Source organism: Typopeltis vanoorti, chromosome 2, assembly GCF_054136105.1.
Source record: "Typopeltis vanoorti isolate ZY-2024b chromosome 2, IOZ_Tvanoo_1.0, whole genome shotgun sequence".
Lineage (NCBI taxonomy): Eukaryota > Metazoa > Arthropoda > Arachnida > Uropygi > Thelyphonidae > Typopeltis > Typopeltis vanoorti.
In genome coordinates, this window is record NC_143550.1 from 33,482,505 (window position 1) to 33,508,917 (window position 26,413).

Consider the following 26,413-nt stretch of genomic DNA (forward strand, 5'->3'; position numbering starts at 1 on the left):
GAACATTGTTTTGTACAGTGCAAGCTGATTTCTCTCTTATTCCATATAAATTGATTTAACTGGCTTTCATCATATCAGCATAACTTATTCTATTTTCTGCTTCCGTAATTAATTAGCCATCTTCAGTAAATATTGTGTTTAAATAGCTAAAAGGTGTAACTTGTTCCTTAAGTTCACTTCTGAGAATGCAGTTGATGTTTCAGTTTATTTTCAGTCTTTTGATTTGATTTTTTTTTTCACTGCTGAGCTTCATACAAATTTGTCGAAGCAATTATTTAACTAAAGACTCTCAAAGACCTATAGCACACTTATTCAAATTTTCACATGAATTTTGTTCAGCTACTTGTCACTTTCTACATTGTTATCTATATTCTCTGACACAGATACTGACTTACTTAACAGGAACTTTCAGTATGATTCCTTCTTTTCCAAGACTGCTACTTTACAATTTTTGTATGATTAACAAGATCTGATTTTTCTTATTCTTGCAGATAATTTCATCACACACTTACCTAGCTGAATCGATCCATGATTCAGATTTTAACACTGGGCCTCTAATTTTGGCACTTGATTTCAAAACTATTTTACTTTTTCTCCAAAAATATTGGTATATGATTCTACAAGTTCATGCTTAAAAGCTGACCAACTGATACTTTTTTAAAACTTTCAAGCATATATTTTTCTTTTCAAGGTGATACTCATTTTTATTAATTTAAAAATTAGTAATCATTAATTTTTAATTGTTAGGAAGTGATTATTATTTAGACCTGAGCAGGTCTAAATAATAATCACTTCCTATCAACCTTAAAAAAAATAATAATAAATTAAGATATTCTTATTTTTTGTGTTTTCTCACCAGATAAATTTTTGATCATCATGATGAGACAGTTTAGTAAACGAACATATCCTGAATAGAAATCTAGCAACTGCTTAGCAGTATTATCAGCATTGCACTTTTCTCCAATTATTCCCTAAACATTTAACATTTCCAGATATTTGAGGTTCATTCCCTATGCCTGCTGTTTAGATCTCTAAGAAGAACTAGTTTTTCCTTTATGTTAGCTTCCCCTGTCTGGTGGCTCAAAACTTGTGTCCATAGTTTCATATGACACTCCTGAGCACAAATAAGTTGCATTATTCAATTTTGATTTTCAAATCTACCCACATCAATACTTAAAATTGGCTCATACACAAGAACATTATCTTCATGTCTTTTCAAATCAAATGTTTTTGATTTGTAATCAAATAATTACAAGGATATGGGACACAAGATCTTGACCTAGAGACTGAAAGAAGTCTGTTTTCATACTACTACATAAGATGGGAGATATAAAGGATTGAAAAAACAATAGAACTATTAGTTTAATATTATCTCATGAAAGCAAGATTTTATTAAAGCTCATTCTAAATAGGACCGAGGCCAAAGTTGAGGCAAAGATGCCTGAGGGACCAGCAGGTTTTAGGAAAGGTAAGGGCACCTAAGATCAGATCCGTTGGAAAGGAAGTTAGGCAAGGATGTTTACTTTTTCCTCACTTGTTTAATATATATGCTGAGGACATCACGTATAAAGCACTGGATGAGCTTATGTCAGGAATTAGGATAGGTAATAGATTGATCAGTAACAAGGAAGAACTAGGAGAAATTTTGACAAAGTTAATGAGATCAGTAAGAACAGAGGACTACAACTCAATCCTAGCAAGACAAAGATTATGGTTCTCAAGGGAAATACAAACAAGGCAGCTCTTGAGAAACAAATGTGTACCTTAATGGAGAAAGAATTGAGGAAGTCAGCAAGTTTGAGCATCTGGGATCCATTATTAATGTGAAGAATTGTGTTCAGAAGAAAATCAGGAATGGCTAAAACAACAGTCAGACTTTTCTAAAATCTGGACAGATGGATCTATCTACAAGAACAAAATTGAAGATTTTGGATGCAGCTGTTTCTTCAACAGTGACTTATGGATGTGAGACTTAGAACCTAAGGAAGTCTGAGAGGAAAAGGATAACTGCTTTTGAGATGTGTTACAGAAGGCTGTTGGGGATACCATACTGAAAGGTGGACAAATGGATAAGTGCTAAAAAGGATCAGTAGAATTTAAGGCTCCTTAATGATAATGACAGAAGAAAGTTATGGAAAGGATGGAAGGAGCCCTTCTCAGAAAGGTAATAGAAAGTAAAGTTACAAGAGTTGAGGCCTCCAGAAAAGCATACAACAGAATCACATAGCAAGGACTGGTGTGGAACATCAACGAGCATCTGAGCGACCACATGGCATCAGTTGATATCCAATGAAGAGATAGATGGATGGATGAGATTTGTTGTTGACCATATAGATTGCACACGTTTACTATTGTGGTGTTTAAGATGAGGTGTTTTTTTGTGAAAAGATACTGAAATGAACATTTCAGTATCTAGTTAATAATTTAGTCCTGAAACGAGAAAGATTTATTTTGAATCTTTTGTTCACTGACTAGACAATTGTGGTAATTTTATGTATTATAAGTGAAGTACAGAATTTCATCATCATCATCAAATTCCTGCCATGTACCCTCAAGGGGTGTACAGGATATGACAGTACTACATGAAAAAATTACATCATTACTAACTTCCTATCTACAATTTTCCTCCAAATCAGTCTATTACTTGTCAAGACTCCAACATTATCAGATCTTATATTTCTATCGTCTAAGGCACTTTGTACCGTATCAATCCACCTATATCTTGGTCTTCCTCTGGGTCGTTTTCCTGCCAACCTGGCAGAGAACACTTGTTTTGCTAATCTTTCCTCTCCCATTCTATTTAAGTGACCATACCATCTGAGATTAGCTCTGCTAACGCATTCCTGGATGCTGACAATGTCAAGTTCTTTCCTAATATCCTCATTTTTAATATGATATTGCCATTGATGCCATCTGTTCACACCTCTAATCTTTCTCAGTACTCTCATATCTGCGGTCTCTAGTCTTTGGTCAAGTGTTTTACTTCTGACCCAGCTCTCAGATCCATAAGTTAAAATTGGTTTGAACACAGTCTTGTATACAGCTAATTTAGTGTTCCGACTAATTTCTTTCTTATTCCATATGAATTTATTCAATTGACTTCCCACGATACCAGCTTTGCTGATTCTGTTGTCTATTTCTATATTTAGTTTACCATCTTCAGTAAAAATTGTGCCTAAGTAGCTGAAATGTTTTACTTGTTCCACAGGTTCTCCATTCACAACACAGTTGACATTTTCAATGATTCTGCCTATTTTCATTGTCTTTGTCTTTTTATTGCTGACCTTCATACCATATCTATTACAACAGCTATTCAATTTAGTCAGAGAATCTTGCAGACTTGTAGCGGATTTATTTAGAAGTATAACATCATCCGCATAAAGCAAAGAGCTGACATTAACATCTCCAATTTTGATATCAGGTTTAATACCACATTCCTTCATAATGTGATCCATATAGATAATGAATAACAGAGGGGATAATGTACATCCTTGTCTCACACCAGATTTAACATTAAACCATCTTCCTGTACTTCCTTCAATTCTAACTGCTGACTTACAACTCAAATAAAGACTAAGTATTGCTTGATATAATGCCCCATTGACACCATATAACTGCAGCGTATTGAATAGATTCTCTCTTGGCACCTTGTCATATGCCTTTTCCAAATCGACAAAACTTAAATACAGATCTTTGTTATATTCCCATGCTTTCTCGACTATTTGTCGTAAAGTGAAGATCTGATCCTGACAGCCTCTATTTGGCCTGAATCCAGCTTGTTCTTCACCAAGCTTTTCTTCCACAATTCTTCTCAACCGTTTCTCAAGTATACTTGCATAGATCTTCCCAGGAACACTCAGTAGGGAAATACCTCTGTAATTCTCACATTCAGTTTTATTTCCCTTTTTATATATGGGTACTATGAGAGCTCTACTCCAATCATCGGGAATTCGTCCCTCTGTCCAGGCTTTCTGAACTATGCAGTGCAACCACTGTAAGACTCTTATACCACCATACTTCAGCATTTCTGGTCGAATATCATCTACTCCTGCTGCCTTTCCACAATTCAAGCCTTTGATGGCTTTTTCTACTTCAAGTATAGATATGTATTCCTGACTGCATGCCTGGTCAGTGTTTTTTATCACTGTGCTGTCATCACTGCTTGTTTCATTTAACAGTTTTTCAAAGTAATTACTCCATACTTCAAGGATATCTTTTTCTCCTGTTTTCATTTCACCTTTATCATCTCTAATTCCTTTTACAGCACTCTTTCCTCCATTCCTAAGCTTGTTCAACAACCTCCAGAATATTTTGCCACCTTCTTGATATTTATTTTCTATATTCTTGCCAAAGTCCTCCCATGACTTTTGTTTAGCTAGTTTTACACACTGTTTAGCTTTCTTACATTTGTCTCTGTATTCTGTAAGAGTAAAAGCTGACTTATTTGCCAGGAACTTTTGATATGCTTTCTTCTTTTCCTTCACTGCCTCTTTAACTTCCTGTGTCCACCAGGGAGTTCTGATTTTTTTTTCTTTGCAAACAACCTCACCACATGCCTCTCTGGCAGAATCAGTCAATGTTTCCTTCAGAGTTTGCCACTGAATCTCCAAGGTTTGATTCCTGTTCTCAAACTCTTTCATTTTCTTTTCAATAATATTTCTGTATTTTAGTCTACAGTTTACATCTGAGAGCTGCTCAACTTTTATTCGCTTTAAAACTTTCTTACATGTTATTCTTTTCAATATGAAATTCAATTTTATCCTGCTCAAGACTAAATAGTGATCACTTCCAATTTCAAATCCTCTGTACACTCTGGTGTCCTGCACCAGGGAGAAAACATCACTACCAACAATAACATAGTCAATGAGACTTTTCTTATTCCTAGCCTCTTCTCTCCATGTGAATTTGTGCACATTTTTATGTTGGAACATGGTGTTAGTAATAACCAGTCCATGTCCTGAGCAGAAATCCAACAGATATTTGCCATTATTATTAGCTTTGCTCTTTTCTCCAAATTTTCCCAAAATATTTTTGTATGTCTCACAATCATTTCCTACTCTACTATTTAGATCCCCAACAAGGACCAACTTTTCCTTTTTCATTGTGTCAGTTGCTTTTTCTAAAGCCTCAAAAAATTCCTCCACTTCTACCTTAGTAGAACCTTCTGTGGGACCATAAGCACAAATAAGTCTCATTGTCCAGTTCCCCATTCTCATATTTGCCCACATTACTCTACTTGAGACTGACTGCCATTCAAGAAGATTAGCCTCGTATTTTGTGTTGAATACTATGGCTACTCCTTCTTTTCCTTGATTGTTATTGCCTGAATATAACATTTTGTATTTATTGCTCAGAAAGATCTCACCAGTTTTGGTCTTTTTTGTTTCAGTCACCCCTATTATGTCGATCTGGTACTTATCTAATTCCTCAGCTAGCTCCATTTCTTTGCCATTCAGGCTTCTTACGTTGATAGTACCGATCATTAACTCTGGTGATGTTGAGTTGGGGTTTGTTTTCAGATTTGTTCCAGTAGCTGACTTTTCGCTGTTCGCCCTGGTTCCCTGGCGAAAACAACGGGGGCCTTGTTTAACCGGGCGACGCCCCAGCCGGCATGAAATTTTGTCATGTTGTACCATCATTTTTTATTTTGGTTTAACCAATAAGAATACAATTTGGTCGGCTAAATCCCAAATTGCCAGCCCATCCTCGTTCGTTCAGTATCAAAGTAGATACCCAACAGGGTGCACCACGAGAAGGTGAGGATTGGACATTAGGTCAGAAGCCCTGGTCGGTTCTCCGCATTCCTTTAAAGGCTATGTGGAGGTCTCCTCTCAGTTATACAGCTTTGACCCTTAAGCACCCCAGTACAGAATTTTCATTATTTAAAAATTTTATTTGATAAGCACATAGCGTTGAGACTTTCATCATAAAACTTGCTCTATTATATATATATCTTTAGAAGGCTAAAAGTGAATATTTGTGGTAAAGGCAATTCAATATTCATAATTTCTATTGTAACTGTTATATTACTAACAGCTAAACTTCATTTGTTTTCTTTTCAGATGAAGCTATTTTTTTTTTCTTCTTATACAGATCTTTTTAAAGATATGTTCATGGGAATTTTCTTCATCTGCTGTCACAATTTACATATCAAGGGTACAACTGGATGACTACTTTGAATTGGTTCCCTTCCTTGAAATGTATAATTCTGATTTTTACAGTTGATAATTTCATATCAAATTTTTCTGCAAGCAATAAGGTTGAAATGAGTACAAAGGCTTATGTGTTGGCAGTATATATGAAGCACCTGAAATTCACAAATAATGTACACCCCTATGTCCAATTGTGGATAACATAAATAATCCCACATACAAACTTACTAAATATTTAGCTAAATTACTAGTCCCCGTAACAAATAATTTTTTCTCCTATGTTAAAAATTCTGTTCACCTAAAAAGTATATTAAAAAACCATATATTAAGAAAGTTCAGATATAATGATTAGTTCTGATATTACTTCACTCTTTACTAATGCACCATTAATTGAAACCATTGATTTGCTAAATTCACATTTCTCCCAGATATATTTGAATTACTTAAATTTACAGTACATGCAGATTATTTTGCATGCAAAGGGAAAATATACAAAAAAGATGGGACAGCAATGGGCTTACCACTTTAGCCAATTTCTACATAGAACCCTTAGAAAACCTAGCTATAATCTCAAACCAGTCGTTTGGCTGTGTTATGTTAATGATGTGTTTGCTATTTGGCCACATGGTCTAGACACATTAGATATATTTTTAATGCATTTAAACAGCCAACACCATAAAATCCACTTACAATGGAAAAGGAAGCTAAATCTGCCTTTCCTAAACATGCCATCCTGATGTTTAATTATCTTTTTCTGTTTATAGAAAACCTACACATACATGGAAATATTTGCACAAACATTCACATAATCCTGCACAATATGGTATCCTAAAAAAAAAAAACTCACAGAGCCAAAGCCATTTGTTCTGATGACAATACTCTTACCACTGAACTCACTCACTCACTTGCATCAAACTTTATCAGGCAATGGCTATAATTCACAAAGAATAGACAAAATACTAAACGCTCCAGGGAACTCTCCCTCCATTGCCTATTACACAAGACTACAGAAAAACTGTTACAATCCCATACATTCAAGGTACATCTGAAAAAATATCTAGAATGCTCAATAAATATCAGCTACATATCATACTTAAAACCATATGTCAAATTGGTAACTCTCATCTGCTCACTTAAGGACAAACTCTCTTCTTAATCCATCCAGAAGTATATGAATTGTCCTGTACTTGTAACCTGGCTTACTATAGACAGGCAGGAAGAACTGTTGGCATCTTCCTTGGAGAACATAAAAAATACATTCGGCACTACTGTTATGGCAAGTTGGGACTAGCAGACCATGACTTGGATATCTCCTCTCCCCTTCACACGAGACCAAATGGAAGAAAACAAGTGCTACACAAAAGTCATAAGTCAAAGAGACTGCTTTTGGAATGAATCAGCAGTTTTAAAACATACTCCAAACTTTAACAGGTATGGCTGTATCAATTTACTGAAAATTTGGGAGACAGTCATTTTAAGATCAAATTAATACTTGTTTTCTCTCTCTATTTACCCAACAAAAGATGGTGCCAGTTAGGACTTTAGTTCCTTGTGTTGACTGTCAATTTTTTTTTTTTAAACTAGTTCCAATGTTAGACCAAATTGTTGGTATTTCACGTACTGTGACAAACTGTTTTTGTGCTTTGAAGATGTTGGATACAATACCAATGAAATATCAGCAAATAAGTTAATAAATATTAATTATTTTCTAATTATGCTGCATTATGAATCAATACTATTAAATAAATAAAGGTTGAAATGGTGCACAGACTATTCATCACACATATCATCCAGGAATAGAATACCTGATCACTTGCACATAACAATGTGCCAAGATGGTCATTGCTTTGTAATGGGATATTTTCACAAACTATGAGTCTCCAATGTCTGACAATGGCATTGATATATATATATATATAGTGAAATTAAGCACCCAAACTACTTCTTTTTCATAAGCAGGACTTAAAATATCTATGTGGTTTCATCATCCAATAAATTACTTTACTTTTCAAATAAAGAATTAATTTCCATGTCCAACAAACGAGTATTGTTCTCTTTTGTGCTTCGAAAGCATATTTCCATAGTAATCCCCTAAACGATAATGTATTTTCTTCCTTTACATTCTTGCAGATAAAACTATCAAGTTATGCTGGCTGGCAATCAACTACTCATTCTTCTCCTCTGAATGATTTACATAACCAACTGACCTACTGCTCAATTCAGTAGCCACCATGTAGGATAGGATTTTCTACTGGTTAATTTTTACAATTTCATGCATTTCTAGTTTTCTCTATTTTTTTTCATCATTTCTTGAATGTTTTTTTTTTTTTTTTAATGTGAATCCAATTCAAGAAAGGTTGCAAATCTTATAGTACATTAATATCTGAATCAACTAAATGATAAGATAAACTGAAAACACTGCACTAGAGACCAAACATGGCATTTATTCAAACCACTTCAGACCTCTAATAAGCAGAGTGGGTTTCTAATACTGATTGATGAAAATAATCTCTCGCCTGGAGAGCAAGTGTGCCACTTACTATTTACTGTACTTCTATTCGTTTCCTCTCCAAATCTACAGAAAGATGATATGGTTATCAGCTCCTGGTGAGGTCTCATCCTAAGACCTCACCTACTTTGCTATAAAACACCAATGTGTATGTATTATTGTTTCTTTTTAGCGCTTTTCTTCAAGCAATGACATGTATTCTGAAATGATGCATGCTGAATGAAACATGTATTCTGAAATGAGAATCTGCAGCCAATCCTGTATATTGTTGCATACTAGTTGAATCCTTCTCTAACCCTCCCATTTTTGTTGCTACAACTAACTAAATTTTAACGTTTGCACCAGTCTTAATGTGGATTTACAATATATCATATTCACTCCTGTCAAAAAAACAAGGTTTCTGGAGGGTTTATTTTCCTTTTTTACAGAAATAATAATAAATATCATACAACATGAGAAAGAAATAAGTTTAATAGTCACATATTCAGAGCTCAACATATACAACTTCCAACTACTAATACGTGAGACTCTGAATAACTGGGGAAAGGGGGGTTTAATGGTTCCCATGCCAATATTTTCTTGCAAATTTATTGGGAAATAGGATTTTTTTTTTTTTTTTGCCTAAATTTATTATACTGAACTTTGTATAATAATGGACTGTTTCTCTTGTTTGCTATAGTGAACAGCCAGTGGATTATGGATTTAAACATTATACTGTTATATACAGAGTATTAGTAATAAACTATTATATCTATTTCTTATTCTTTTCAGAAAATGATAAACTGCTTTGTCTATTCTCTCTCAATATAAAGAAGTCACTGTACAGAGAAGAAACTTAAAAGTCATCATCATCAAATTTCTGCCATGTACCCTCAAGGGGTGTACAGGATATGACAGTACTACATGAAAAAATTATATCATTACTAACTTCCTATCTACAATTTTCCTCCAAATCAGTCTGTTACTTGTCAAGACTCCAACATTATCAGATCTTATATTTCTATCGTCTAAGGCACTTTGTACCATATCAATCCACCTATATCTTGGTCTTCCTCTGGGTCGTTTTCCTGCCAACCTGGAAGAGAACACTTGTTTTGCTAATCTTTCCTCTCCCATTCTATTTAAGTGACCATACCACCTGAGATTAGCTCTGCTAACACATTCCTGGATGCTGACAATGTCAAGTTCTTTCCTAATATCCTCATTTTTAATGTGATATTGCCATTGATGCCATCAGTTCATGCCCATAATCTTTCTCAGGACTCTCATATCTGCGGTCTAGTCTTTGGTCAAGTGTTTTACTTCTGACCCAGCTCTCAGATCCATAAGTTAAAACTGGTTTGAACACTGTCTTGTATACAGCTAATTTAGTGTTCCGAATAATTTCTCTCTTATTCCTTAAAACTTAAAAGTAATATTAGAAATAAGTTTAAGTCACGCAAATAAAAAGGAACCTATTAACATTAAGCATATTAACAATTAAACTTTTTTTTAATTAGTTTTCGTTCATTTCTAACATAAAAAAAAAAAATTCAACTGTATGAAAAATTGCTTGTTAGAATAAAGATGATAAAAGCTTAATGAACATATGGCAATGCAAGTTGAAAGGTCTGTCCATTGATAAAACCAGATAATTTAGATAATTAAATTTCATATACAGGTATTCAAGGATGGGGTGCTTAAGGGTCAAAGCTGTATAACTGAGAGGAGACCTCCACATAGCCTTTAAAGGAATGCGGAGAACCGACCAGGGCTTCTGACCTAATGTTCAATCCTCGCCTTCTCTTGGTGCACCCTGTTGGGTATCTACTTGGATAGTGAACAAACGAGGATGCTTGCAATTTGGGATTTAGCCGACCAAATTGTTTTCTTATTGGTTAAACCAAAATAAAAAAAAATGATGGTACAACATAACAAAATTTCATGCCGGATGGGGCGTCGCCCAGTTAAACAAGGCCCCCGTTGTTTTTGCCAGCGAACCAGGGTGAACAGCGAAAAGTCAGCTACCGGAACAAATCTGAAAACAAACCCCAACTCAACATCATCAGAGTTAAAGATCGGTACTATCAATGTAAGAAGCCTGAATGGCAAAGAAATGGAGCTAGCTGAGGAATTAGATAAGTACCAGATCGACATAATAGGGGTGAATGAAACAAAAAAGACCAAAACTGGTGAGATCTTTCTGAGCAATAAATACAAAATGTTATATTCAGGCAATGACAATCAAAGAAAAGAAGGAGTAGCCATAGTATTCAACACAAAATACGAGGCTAATCTTCTTGAATGGCAGTCAGTCTCAAGTAGAGTAATGTGGACAAATATGAGAATGGGGAACTGGACAATGAGACTTATTTGTGCCTATGGTCCCACAGAAGCTTCTACTAAAGTAGAAGTAAAGAAATTTTTTGAGGCTTTAGAAAAAGCCACTGTCACAATGAAAAATGAAAAGTTGGTCCTTGTTGGGGATCTAAATGGCAGAGTAGGAAATGATTGTGAGACATACAAAAATATTTTGGGAAAATTTGGAGAAAAGAGCAAAGCTAATAATAATGGCAAATATCTGTTGGATTTCTGCTCAGGACATGGACTGGTTATTACTAACACCATGTTCCAACATAAAAATGTGCACAAATTCACATGGAGAGAAGAGGCTAGAAATAAGAAAAGTCTCATTGACTATGTTATTGTTGATAGTGATGTTTTCTCCCTGGTGCAGGACACCAGAGTGTACAGCGGATTTGAAATTGGAAGTGATCACTATTTAGTCTTGAGCAGGATAAAATTGAATTTCATATTGAAAAGAATAACATGTAAGAAAGTTTTAAAGCAAATAAAAGTTGAGCAGCTCTCAGATGTGAGCTGTAGACTAAAATACACAAAGATTATTGAAGAAAAAATGAAAGAGTTTGAGAACAGGAATCAAACCTTGGAGATTCAGTGGCAAACTCTGAAGAAAACATTGATTAATTCTGCCAGAGAGGCATGTGGTGAGGTTGTCTGTAAGGATAAAAAAATCAGAACCCCCTGGTGGACACAGGAAGTTAAAGAGGCAGTGAAGGAAAAGAAGAAAGCATATCAAAAGTTCCTGTCAAATAAGTCAGCTTGTGCTCTTAGAGAATATAGAGACAAATGCAAGAATGCTAAACACTGTGTAAAACTAGCTAAACAAAAGTCATGGGAGGACTTTGGCAAGAATATAGAAAATAAATATCAAGAAGGTGGCAAAATATTCTGGAGGTTGTTGAAGAAGCTTAGGAATGAAGGAAAGTGTGCTGTAAAAGGAGTTAGAGATGATAAAGGTGACAAGAAAACGGGAGAAAAAGATATCCTTGAAGTATGGAGTAATTACTTTGAAAAACTGCTAAATGAAACAAGCAGTAATGACAGCACAGTGGTAAAAAACGCTGACCAGGCATGCAGTTAGGAATACATATCCATACTTGAAGTTGAAAAAGCCATCAAAGACTTGAAATGTGGAAAGGCAGCAGGAGTCGATGATATTCGACCAGAAATGCTGAAGTATGGTGGTGTGAGAGTCTTACAGTGGCTCCACTGCATAGTTCAGAAGCCCTGGACAGAGGGACGAATTCCTGATGATTGGAGTAGAGCTCTCAATAGTACCCATATATAAAAAAGGGAAATAAAACTGCATGTGAGAATTACAGAGGTATTTCCCTACTGAGTGTTCCTGGGAAGATCTATGCAAGTATACTTGAGAAATGGTTGAGAAGAATTGTGGAAGAAAAGCTTGGTGAAGAACAAGCTGGATTCAGGCCAAATAGAGGCTGTCAGGATCAGATCTTCACTTTACGACAAATAGTCAAGAAAGCATGGGAATATAACAAAGATCTGTATTTAAGTTTTGTTGATTTGGAAAAAGCATATGACAAGGTGCCAAGAGAGAAGCTATTCAATACGCTACAGTTATATGGTGTCAATGGGGCATTATATCAAGCAATACTTAGTCTTTATTTGAGTTGTAAGTCAGCAGTTAGAATTGAAGGAAGTACAGGAAGATGGTTTAATGTTAAATCTAGTGTGAGACAAGGATGTCCATTATCCCCTCTGTTATTCATTATCTATATGGATCACATTATGAAGGAAAGTGGTATTAAACATGATATCAAACTTGGAGATGTTAATGTCAGCTATTTGCTTTATGCGGATGATGTTATACTTCTAAATAAATCCACTACAAGTCTGCAAGATTCTCTGACTAAATTGAATAACTGTTGCAATAGATATGGTATGAAGGTCAGCAATAAAAAGACAAAGACAATGAAAATAGGCAAAATCATTGAAAATGTCAACTGCGTTGTGAATGGAGAACCTGTGGAACAAGTAAAACATTTCAGTTATTTAGGCACGATTTTTACTGAAGATGGTAAATTAAATATAGAAATAGACAACAGAATCAGAAAAGCTGGTATGGTGGGAAGTCAATTGAATAAATTAATATGGAATAAGAGAGAAATTAGTCTGAACACTAAATTAGCTGTATACAAGACAGTGTTCAAACCAGTTTTAACTTATGGATCTGAGAGCTGGGTCAGAAGTAAAACACTTGACCAAAGACTAGAGACCACAGATATGAGAGTCCTGAGAAAGATTATGGGCATGAACAGATGGCATCAATGGCAATATCATATTAAAAACGAGGATATTAGGAAAGAACGTGACATTGTCAGCATCCAGGAATGCGTTAGCAGAGCTAATCTCAGGTGGTATGGTCACTTAAACAGAATGGGCAAGGAAAGATTAGCAAAACAAGTGTTCTCTGCCAGCAAAACGACCCAGAGGAAGACCAAGATATAGGTGGATTGATATGGTACAAAGTGCCTTAGACGATAGAAATATAAGATCTGATAATGTTGGAATCTTGACAAGTAACAGACTGATTTGGAGGAAAATTGTAGATAGGAAGTTAGTAATGATGTAATTTTTTTCATGTAGTACTATCATGTCCTGTACACCCCTTGAGGGTACATAGCAGGAATTTGATGATGATGATGTATTCAAGGATACTAATTACTTTAGTCTTCTATGTATCTACCTCAATTCTGGATAAACCTGTCCTGCTTCGAACCCAGGCATCAAAACACATTTGAACAAATGCACAGTGTTGATTTTTGAATTAGTTTGATGTCCATATAGATGACTATCTTCAGGGTACCAAATATATGTCATTATAAGTCAAGTTAAATGTAGCATGAGTGTACAAAGTTGGAAATTTTGTGGGCAGCCTGCTTGACAGCATGAATTTTGTATCATGATGACTTCAGGTTGTCTTTTTTTTTTTTTTTCAAATTCTTACAACACTTATCCTTGTCGATAGCCTCAACTAATTTAACCCTTGGTCAACATGCTGTCCACACACTATCCTAAATGATGACAGTTTCTAATGGTTTTCCATTTTACTTTGAAAGCTGTTTGTGTGTATGTGTGCACATACACATCGATAGGTGGGTGTTCACAGAGACAATTTTGCTTCCATTTTTGGGAGCATTCAGATTCTAGATCACAGTGACATGTCAGGCATTGAAAGACGAGGAATGAGTGTAATGGTACAATGCTTGCAATGGTACCTAAAAGATCTGAGCAAATCAAGTTTCAAATCTTCTAATTCTTTCATAAGTAATAATGGTACCTCTTGCACAAATTTTCCAGAATGTTAGTCTCCCTATCACATCACTAGACACCATACTTGAAACACTTAAGTCTCAGAGAAAATTTTTCAGTATTACACAGAACTCTTGAAAAATCCATTCATCCACCTTTTCTGATTTCCACATTTTTGGTATCTGAGAGCCATCTAATCAAGCTGATCCTGTATTCTGCTAACTCACCATATGACATGGCAGATATTAAGAGTTTTACACAATGTAAACATTGCATAGGTTCTGACAAATTACCACAGATATTTTGATGTCATTTAGGAACTTAATGACAATACACTGATGCATGCAGTGGATTGTCGATCTGGCCAATGCTAAAAATCTGCGACAAAAATTATAGTGAACAAGTAAGAAAACTATACTCAATAAGAAGTTACATTCAGTTTAAAATGGAGTTTAAAAATTAAATGTCCAGTAGTTTTTTTTGAGGATCAGGTAAGCTGTGTAAGTTCTTATAGATATGTCATAAGTAAAAAAAAAAAAATAATAATAATAACGTCACTAGTTGCTATTATAAAAAGTTGAAATTATTACTGTTACAGCTGAAGAACACATTCCAAATGCAAGAACTTTCCTCAGATCAAATCTATCACCTGCAAAACCACTGATATACAAACCCTAAAAAAAAGAAAAAATATATAAACATATCTTTTTAAATATATATATATATAAAATTATATTATCTTTTTCTTTTTTTTTTTTTAAATAGTAAATTCAACTACAATATACACCCTCTGTTCAAGAAGAAACCGAACTATCCCATACTCAAGTTTACGAGTGGTTTAAGCGATTTCGAAAATAGAAGAAACTAGTGGTGCCACCTGCTGTATTTTTTTGTTGTTGAAAGCGGCAACCTTCATTAGTATTGTGTCAACTGTTTATGACAATTGACATTAGAAGCAGAGTTATAGTGCCAAGAGTGTTTTGATGAATGGTCAGAAAATGAGTTTCAAACAGAAAGATGCGATTGACTTTTGTGTTAAACTTGATAATAGTTTTACCGACAAGCATCAAATGCTTCAAAAAACATACATGATGAATGCTTATCCCGTACTCAAGTTTACGAGTGGTTTAAGCGATTTCAAAATGGTTGTGAGATGCTTGAGGATGACAAAAAGCCAGGCTGTCCAAAAACTCGACTGAGCGAAGCTAACATCCAAAAAAGTGCATGATTTCATAAAGAAAATCCAAAATCATCCATGAGATTGATTGAAGATGAATCTGGGATTCCAAAATCAACTGTGCGCAACATTTTGACTGAGAGTTTGGGCCTTCGTAAATTGAATTCCCGATTTGTTCTCCACAAGTTGAATTCCCGATTTGTTCTCCACAAGTTGACCGACGACAAAAAAAATGTATCGAATTGAACTCTGCAAGAACCTCATTAAAACCGCTAGTAAGGACTCAGAACTTCCTTGAAACGATCTTTACTGGTGACAAAACGTGGCGTTTTGAGTATGAGCCTGAAACAAAGCACCAAAGTGCTGAGTGGAGACCACCCAGAAGAGAGGCATCCAAAAAAAAGTCGCTTGGAGAAGTCAAAAGTAAAGACAATGCTGATTTGGTTCTACGATTCTAAGGGCATTATCCACAAAAAATTCATTCTGCCTGGCCAAATGGTCAATGGTGAGTTTTGTTTTATCTCGAAGTTTTGAAGCAATTGATAGCGAGAATTAGTTGCAGACAGCATGAATATCGTGATGCAGGCAGCTGGTCACTTTTGCACGATAATGCACCATCTCATTATTCGAACATTGTGAGACAGTTTCTGTGCAAAAAATAAGTTTGTGTGTTAGATCACGCACTGTAGTCACCTGATTTAGCACCCTGCGACTTCTTTCTCTTCCCCCAACTTCATTTGCCGATGAAAGGAAAGTGATACGACACCACTGAAAACATTCAAGCGGCAGTAACCACGACCCTCAACAGTATCCCAAAAACCGATATAAAAAAACTCATTTAACGAATTAATTGACCATGCCAAGCACTGTATCGAAGTTGAGGGAAAGTATATTGATTGAAATAAATTATTTGAATAATTATAATTGGCCTGTGTTTTATTTTCTATCAAAAGTTCGGTTTCCTTTTGGACAGAGGATGTATTCTTTGATAGAGAAACAAACTAAGAGTGAGAATCAGAGAATTTCCATTAGAATATTCTCTAGGGCTGAGGCTAAGACTATTTTTTAATTTGTTATAGTCAGTGAACTCACTATAACAAACATTGTTATAATAATTCCATTATTATAACAACAAACTAACAAAGACTCCTAGCCAAAGCTCCATAATCAATGTTATGCTAAATGAAATCAAACAGAGTAAACTATCCCCTATAACATACAATTATTTTGTCTTTAGAAGTTCACTAAATGAGAAATGACTGTATAGTGATGTTTACAACACTGGGAGATGGCTGGCTCAATCTTTATAAAGTCACAATGAAGTAAATAAACTAAGTTCAAAGCATTTTGCAAAATCTAGAAAATTCATTTATACGCAGTAGAGATTTCACTGGTTATAATGTTAAGGTTGAACATCTGTGGAATGAGGTCCATAACTGATTATTGCACTAATGTTTTTTTTCATAGCTTGTTAAAAAAAAAAAATTGCATGTTCAAAATTAAAAAAAAAAAAAAATCTATTTTATAACTTTATTTGATAACATGCTTAAATTAAACAGCATATGCCACAAACAGATCACAATCAATCAACAAGCTATACAAGAAGTTAAGAATTTCATATACTTGGGAGCAAATGTAGATACAATACTGAAAAGACTGACAAAAGCTAATACTGCTTTCAGAAAATTAAATAATATGTGGAAATCTTCAAAATATCATAATAAAACCAAAATAAGGATCTTCAATAGTAATTCAATAGTAAATTAAGGCTGTATTATACAAATTAGAGACATGGAAGTTGACCAAAAAACAGGAAGCTAAATTAAATAATTGTCAAATCAAATGTCTGCATAAATTAAAAATATGTTGGCCTCACAACATATAACAAATGATGGTTTATATAAGACGGAGCAAAAAAAAAAACATCACCAATGAAATAATAAAACAGATGGAAATGGACTGGACACATACTGAGAATGAACAGCAGAGAAATTCCTAGAGTGGCCTTGACATGGATCTTAAAAGGAAAAGAGAAGCCCTAAATTACCTTGACAAAGAATGACAGAAAAGAAAAGAAGAATGGCTGGCTGAAAAGCCTGGAGAGTAGTCGAACTGGTGGCTCACGACAGAGGTATCTGAAAGAAATGGATCTCTGTCTTATGTGCCATGAGGCACGAAGAAGATAAGTAGTAGTAGTAGTAGTAGTAAATAATTGTCAGCAGCTTTTTTCAATTATCTTGTCAACTATATAGAATATATATCATGTTTTAAATTACTCAAAATGTCAACAAACAATAGCATATTGTTTGAATATACGATTCTTCAGAATTATCAGTCAGCTTTGGAAAACCAACACATAAAACTATGTCTCTTATGTCACACAGTGCTTGCTTACAAAAAAATTCAGATGGTACCGTACACCCCTTGAGAGTACATATCAGGAAATTGATGAGTTAATAGATATTTGTAAATGGATCTTCTGTCAGACTAAACTCTAAAATAATAACTAAGTACAATGTAGTCATTTTCATTCATCCTCTGATGCTGACTTTGAAGATCTGCTTTTTAACAGCAATTAGCCATCCTTAAGTCTCATGGAATACAAATCACGATGCAAGTGTCAGAGAAACAGGAAGTTGACAAAAAAAAAAGTGCTCAAATTTCAAAATATTATTATATACTTCACGTGTATGTGTGTGTATACACACACACACACACACACACACACACACACACACACACACACACATGAAGTATATAACTTTGTGTGTGCGTACATGGTGTCCCAGAATCAGCTATTTCAGTGAAATTGGAAGAATTTTTTAAAAACTCATGTTTAATATGCGTCATAAATGTAAAAATTTCTAAATTATGTCAAATTTATTTTCATCTCCTTTCACAACCCTGACCCTAATAACATATTCAAAACATAACAACAGCTCATAGAATCTTGCGTTTGACACTGATGGAAAAAGGCTTATCACATTCAGGTACTACATGCCCTAAATGAAGAGGATTATCCAAATTGAGCAGAAAGGTGTGCAGAATTTATGGATCAGTTCAAAAACAGATTTATTGGATAACATCTTATTCAGTGATGAGGCGACTTTCCACATGTGTGGTAAAGTCAATCGACACAACTGTCGTATCTGGTCCAATGAAAAACCATTTGAAGTCATAGAATGGCAAGGAGAATCTCCAAAAGTTAACATGGGACTTGGAATGACTAAATCCAAAATTTATGGCCCATTCTTTCAGGAAGCATCTCTAACAGGTACCATTTATTTTGATATGCTTCAGCAGTTTCTCGAACCACAGTTTCTTGATGATGGCATTCTTGATAGTGTGTTTCAAAAAGATGGAACATCATGTCATTATACACTAACTGTCCGAGAATACCTCAACAGACCTTCTGAATAGGTGGATTGGACCTGAAGGACCTTAGCCTCTGCGTTATCTGGATTAGACACCCCCTGGATTTCTTTGCATGGGATTTCATAAAAACAAAAGGTTTATCGCCAAAGGATCAATAGTTTAGCTGAACTTAAAGAATGCATTCAGTTGGCAATGCAGGACAATAACTCCTGAAATGCTTCAAAAATGTTTTTTGCAATGCTAAGGAAAGACGCGAAATTTGCAGGGATACAGACAGAGCACATGCTGAAAGTTCTCAATAGAGATTTGACTCCTGAAATGCTTCAAAATGTGTTTCGCAACGCTAAGGATAGATAGATAGATAGATTTGAAATTTGCAAGGATACAGACAGAGCACGTGTTGAAAGTTCTCAATAAAGATTTGACTTATAATTTATAAATCTATCTGTTTTCGTATCATAATTAGGTAATAACATGAAATTATGTCAGTTTTTAATAGATTTGTCCGATTTCATAGATACTATATTTTTCAGGCCATAACATGCACCTTTTTTTTTTACACAGTGAAATTGGCTTAGAATTGGGGTGCATTTTATAGTCCAAAGGTAAGTTGATACTGGGTAAGTCTTGGATTTCCACGTTTTCGATGCAAGCCAAACACATGTCTCGCTGCATATGTGGGAATCCCCATGTTACATACCAAAACTTTACCGGTGTCAATAGTAGTTAGAAGCGAGCGTATGCGGTTTTGAACGGATGAGACGAAGACAATAAGTCTTTTAAAAAATGCGGCATAAGTAACACGATGGATGGTACTGAAGATCACTTAGTTTTTGAAGAGTGATAACAGTTCAGACAATAATACAAAAAGTGACAGTCACAAGAGGAGTGAAGATGAACTGAATGCTGCTGGTACAAGTTATGATAATAATATATATATTTTTTAAATTGTCTTATAAATCTGGGGTGCGTCTTATCGTCTGAAAAATACAATAACTAATTTTGAGACAACCTGTGTGTATGTATGTATGTATATATATACAGGGTGTTCGGGATAAATTTGACAGTTTCGTAAGGAAAAAGAAAATCTTCTTTGTATCTATTAAATTTAATGAATTGACAAAAAAACATTACAGGCAGAGTTAATTACAATACTATCAACAAGATTTACTCAAAATAACCACCATTAGCATCGATCACAGCTTCAATTCTGCTTCGGAACCTCGAACAAGCTGATGCTACAATCTCCCTGGGAAGGGCCGCAAAAACTGTTTTAATTTTATCCATTAACTGGGCTTTTGTATTACTGGAAGTGCGATTGGTGTCTTTTTCAACTGCGCCCCATACAAAATAATCCATGGGGTTAAGGTCTGGGGAGTTTGGAGGCCAAACATTTGGACTGGTGAAGTCGTAGAAATTTTCAGACAACCATTTTTGACTTTTCCCAGAGGTGTGGCAAGGGGCCGAATCCTGCTGCCATACATACGGCCTACCATTGGCTACCCTTGTTATCCAGGGCTTGACTACAGTTAGCAACTCCATGAACAAAGCCCGAATTCCAATGCCAGGGTTCTTCAACACCTGTTCCTGCAGATTTGCGAGGAATTCTGCTGTACGAACGCAATCAGATCGTCTGCTAGGGATCTTTCTTCTTGCTACATCCTCGTAGTCACCATTGCAAGTCTCTAGTTCATGCCTGATTGTTTTTACTGTATTCAGGGAGCATTGGGCAGCAGTCGTAATATCCTTATTTTGATGGCGGGCACGAATCATCATGATACAAGTTATTCTCTTCCATGATTCAGGTGGGTTCCAGCTATCCATCCTTTCTGACATCTTGTATATGAATGAAGAAGGGTCCAAACTTTTAAATGAAGAGAAGTGTGTGTTAATACATGTAACTTACGGAAAAATATAATTAATTATAAATATGTCAAATTTATCCCGAACACCCTGTATATATATATATTTTTTTTTTTTTTTACTTGTTTTTTTTCATTCCCTAACATTATATTTTACTGCAGAAATATGCAAGACTTATACATCAAGATTAATTTGACATAAAGGGAACCATTAATTCATTAATTTTACAAAAAATATAATAGTGGTATTCAGAAGGGGAAAAAAAGTAACACAATTCCTGTCGATAGGATGATCGGTTGATTGATGGTTTAGATTATTCCAAAATGATTAAGCAATGAGAAATTATGTCTGTCATGTTATATAGAATAAAAAAAAAGAAGTATAAGTTGTAAAAACACTGAGACTGCCTAACTGACTTCCACATGAAAAGCTTCTTTTAATGTTCCTCTTCTAGTTCAATTTCTTTCCAATGAAAAGACATGATACATTCATATCAAATACATCAATCTATGAATTTCAGTCCTGCTCTGCAACAGACCAGCAGTTAGTAATAAGTTGTTATCATGGGAGGTTCATAATTACAGAATACAGTTGTGATTTTCACATTCATTATAAAAACAGTAAATCTCAAAAGAGAAGAAAACTTACTTGGGAGAGAGATAGAATGGGAAAAAATCAACTGAAAATTGACATTGTCTAAAATCAGAAGAGATGAAAAAAGTATAAATTATACTGTTCTGCAAATATTCTAATATTTTCAGAAAGCTAAAATGTTTCATGTTGTTAAAACATGAAATCTATTGAGTCAAAAATTTAAAAAGGCACACATGAAAGACCATAAGGAGGACCATTCATCATCACTATATGGATATAAAATAAATGAAAAAAAAAAAAAAAAAAAGAATGGGAAGACAAAGAAAGCAATGGCATGGATGAGACCGGAAAAGACGAATTGGCCCAAAATCCATGATATGAAGAAGAACAAGAATTAACATGACTTAAAAGTAACCTAATAAGGAATTTAAAAAAAAAAAAAAATTTCAAGAAAGCAAAAACTGCAAACAGATAAGTGATTCGAATACGTATGTTCAGTTTATGTAGCAGAAGTGTACTGCTAAGAACTTAGAAGCAAAGAGAATAACACTACGGCTACCGGAAATAATAAGAATAAACATTATATCCCCCACTTTGCAGTCTGTAAAAGCAAATGGCAGCGCACATTGTTTATTACCTTCAAGAACAGTTGTAGTTCAGATATGAATTACAAGTACAAGATGTCTACATTGTTTGTACAGGAAGAACCGTGGAAGGTAGTGGTGGTAAAGTAAATCCAATGAGCCAAATGAATGTCTTACATAATATATAATTAGTCAATTGACTGAAAGTGATAGAAGCACACATTTCAAAACATGGAATGAGTAAAAACAATTCCAATATTCAGCTTTTAAAATTTAACGTTTGATGGAATGGACAATGTTTTCTTGTAAAAGTTTGAATTTAATATAAGTAAACTGTAATTAATATTGGCACAACTTGTAGGAAAATTGCATCAATTACCACCGATACATTTCTGAACGCTTGCACTTCTCACTTAACAATCGCGTTTGCCAAAATTCATGGTGTTTGCATTTAAACAAATACAGTACATCGAGAAGTAAATCTAAGTCAGTTTCATAAAAAGACAACTGCTTTTTGTGGAATTTTGTTACTGTTGACTGCACTATATTATCACCTAATCAACGTTATTTAGAAGTGGGGAAAATATAGTTTTTGAAATCTTTTATTAGCAAACTCATGATTTTTCTTCCATTACATTACACAGGTGTTATTTACTTATTAGCAATGAACGTTTCACTTTTTTTCCCTCATTTACATGTATGAGTTAAACACCATTTATTATGTGAATGTCTGAATTTCTGCCCAGATGCTGTTGCTGACAAGGAAAGTCTGAGAACACTGTTATGAGTTAATTAGTTGTCATAGAATCCTAACTGTTAGCAAATTCCTAAAACAAACACAATACTGAATCTCAAATGTTTTTATTAGAAGTTTCATTTCTCTAAAAACAAACAGTATTAATTTTTGATTGTCAAAGAGGCAGAAGTATAAACAAAATTATCAGTGAGTAAATGAGTTTTATGATATAACTTCGCATTAGTAAAAACGGACGACTCTCTTCTAGATATTATGCTTGTACACATTCTTGAATATATGTAAAGTACACATGGCAGAATTGCGCTTTTCGATAGGAAATGATCTGAGTTTGATTCTCGTCATGATAGAGGAACTTTATATGAGCGTTTTCAACTAAAGCTGAGTTAGTCCATCTCATACCGTGGCTGTAGTTTTTCTCATGGAAACTAGAGTTTTTCAACCCACTTACAGACAAAAATAAGTACATGGCATTCTGCATAGTTGGTGGATGAAGTGGTGGAGATGGGGAGTTGTAGAGCAACGGCCCTTCCTCAATTACTTGTACTCCTGAGAGGTGCCAGGCCATCGCCAGATTAGATTGCATCCAGAGGCAAACAATTAAATATCACCCCTGATGGATTATAAGACAAAAAGATAAGAAAATCTCCAATTACTATTTTGTTTTTATTACAAGAGAAACACTGATGCAAAACAATTACATAATAATATTAATTAAACGTTTGCTCTATGGGGATATCGCACAATGAAATTGTTTATAAGCTCTTCTAAATTTAAATTATAAGCCATGTTCACCTCTGTCGATATAGTTGCTAGACCAACCAATCTTCCTTGGGTCATTGCTGTTCGCAAATAATTTTTAATCAGTTTAAGCTTGGAAGAACTTCTTTCCACAATTGCTATGCTAACAGGAATTGTTAGCGTAGCAACAGTGCCTACTGCAATATGCTGAATGATTGCCTTATTAAGCCGTGCCGATATGGCACGGCTTAATAAGGGCCCTCGTTCGTTGAAAATAAGGGCGCTTGTTCGTTAAAAAACAAGCGAACCGAATAGGAAAACACACGCAGTGATTTAAGACCAGCTGCTTCGGCCTTAATTCAAAACAACTCAACCCAACTCCAATTTCCTTGAGCACCGTATTTTCTAACTGTGGTCCGCTGACCACTGGCATCCTTCAGAAGTCGAATAAGCTTCCCACCGCTGCTCATCTAAATATAACAACAGATGAGTGTGCTTCAAAAAGGTTTATAGGTTTGTTTCTTTACAACTCTTCGTTCATCATTCCTATTTTATTATTTTCCTAGAGAATATTTTAACTTTTTATTTTTATTTATTTTTTTTTTAAAATAAACTGCACCGATCACCTCCTCAAAACCCAGAAATATACCCACGCACATACTCATCAGTATTCTTAGCCTAATCCTCCCCTTCTGATTCTGATCCTGTGGCTTCCTCTCTTGAGAGGGTTGCAGCTGATTACTAGGGAGATAGTGACGCAAGGTGGTTCCCATTACCATATATTTATTACTGTAGCCTGTGTGTTCACGGGTCCGGTTTGCCTGCTTGAGGGATGAAAAATCCCAGATAAATTGGCAGAAAAAACCCTGCTGTCCACGCCCAAGACCGGCTAACTTGGCTATGGCTGAGGAAGATCCTTAAGCTCCACACGTCGTCGACGGGATTCGAACCTAGGACTCTCCTTCCCCAAGCATATGGTTGCGAAGCGCCAAGCCACTAGGCTAATCACATCTTTACATCAAAGAATCAATTTATGATTATTATTAGTAGTAATGTTAATGATTAATACTATTTTCCCTCATCCTCCTCAATATAACGATTATTGGTATAGTAATGCTACTTTACTAAGGATTAATTATAGAACAATATGGATTCTTATTGTGTTTCCTGTCCATATATGTGTGTGTTCGTGGGACTGATTTCCTATTTCCAGGAGGTAAAGCCTAGTCATCTCCGTATTAGGCTTACTAACTTACCTTCAGTTGAAGAGGACTGATAAAAATCATGTGCCTCGTACATTTATTAATGGACAAATTTTACTCTGATTCGGTATTTGAAACTTTTACAAAAAATTGTCGAACTGTTCCAGTTTTCAGTTCAGCGATATTCGGGGTTACAAAGAAAAGTGTCAAAATTATGTATTACAATAACTCGCTGACTTGGCAGTACATTTATTAATGGACAAATTTTACTCGGATTCGGTATTTGAAACTTTTACAAAAAATTGTCAAACTGTTCCAGTTTTCAGTTCAGCTATATTCGGCTACAAAGAAAAGTATCGAAATTATGTATCACAATAACTCGCTGACTTAGCAGAATTCGCAGAAGTTTTCAGTACAAGAAGCTGTCTGCACGGTTCAGTTTTAGTTCCAAATGGATCACTTTTATCATAACATTTCCATAAAAAGTTCTGAAATTACATTAGCAATTCTGCTCTGGCTGGACAAAATTTAAAATTTCAGTCGGACTATAGTTATTGTGACAAAATTTTGTAGAATGAAATGTCTTCTCTACAGATAAAATGCTATCTGCACAATGAAGCAGTATGTACACTTACATTAAATGTTCTAAAATGCAAGAAAATAATTATTATGTTTCAATGATCACGTTCATGTTGTCTGTATCATGAGTAATGTAACATTACTCATGATACAGACAACATTGTACAGATTCCGTATTGTTATCGAACATTTTTAAGCAATACTTTGCAAGAAAAATGACTTTTCGATGAATTCTTTCATAATTCATCGAAAAATTTTCGGCGAATTGTTTTTTCGATGAATTGCATTCGATAAATTGCCATTCAATGAATTGTTTATTTGGTGGATTGCTTTTTCGATGAATTGTCTTTCGATTAATTTTCCTGTAATTGTTGCTGATGCCTATTTTCAGTTCTGTGGAGCTTTGTCATTACAGTAGCTGACTTTAGTTCATCCTAATCCCTGACAAAAACAGTGGATATATGTTTCGGTAGGTATGACAACTGATTATGCATGTGCAAATGCTTTTATTCTTCTTGGCTTCCCATATTAGGCAACTGTTTGCCTGTAATGTTTTCAAGGGTTTAAAAAATCTTCTGCTCATCTCCTCCCGGGTCTTTCGCTTGATTGGTGTTCCTTTGATTTATATTGGTAATGATAATTCATGTTGACAGAAGCCACACTACTGGCACAATGAAGTGAGGCGCCTAATAGGGCATAAAAAAGGTAGCTATCAAGACTGGAAATCAAGCTATTCAGCCGAACCTACTGGTCCAGAACTTCCAATATTTTTGAACTTGTTACACCTCATATACAGCATAAAACATTTATAGTAATAAGACGATACGAGAGAATAAAAATTTAATTAAGCTTACTGAACTTACCACTGCATATGAAACCATGAATATTGTATCCAAAGTGCCAAGAAAGTAAGACGCATCATCACTTGATTCATAAAAATGGTGACCATTCCATTGCTATTTCAGATATAAAAATAATATAGTCATGCATCAATATATACAAGGCAAATTTCTTTTCAATTAAAACTTTTTTCAGCACAGCAAAATATATCCAAAAATTTCAGGACTAATATATTCCAGTAATCAATCAATTCCATAATAACAAGTATTTCTAGGATGTTTTGCAATTAATTTGTGATCTTATACTATGTATCAGTGAAGATACACAATATAAATAAAACTAAGCATAACTGAAAAGAAACTGATCTAAAGACTTTAAGTCACATTTGTGACTTAAGTGGTAACTGCCCTGACCTGTCAAATTC

At 34.8% G+C, this 26,413-nt stretch overlaps 1 protein-coding gene across 1 annotated transcript in view; it reads right to left on the reverse strand.

The window, feature by feature from the left end:
• Positions 1 to 26,413, reverse strand: part of LOC150108910 (sugar phosphate exchanger 3-like) — a 136,860-nt gene that overhangs the window by 86,973 nt on the left and 23,474 nt on the right. The window contains exons 3-4 of the mRNA XM_090404226.1: positions 26,013 to 26,105; positions 14,871 to 14,954 (exon numbers count right to left, since the gene is read on the reverse strand). Of these exons, the coding sequence (XP_090260352.1) occupies positions 14,871 to 14,954; positions 26,013 to 26,105 (177 nt within the window). The remainder of the gene's footprint in view (positions 1 to 14,870; positions 14,955 to 26,012; positions 26,106 to 26,413) is intronic.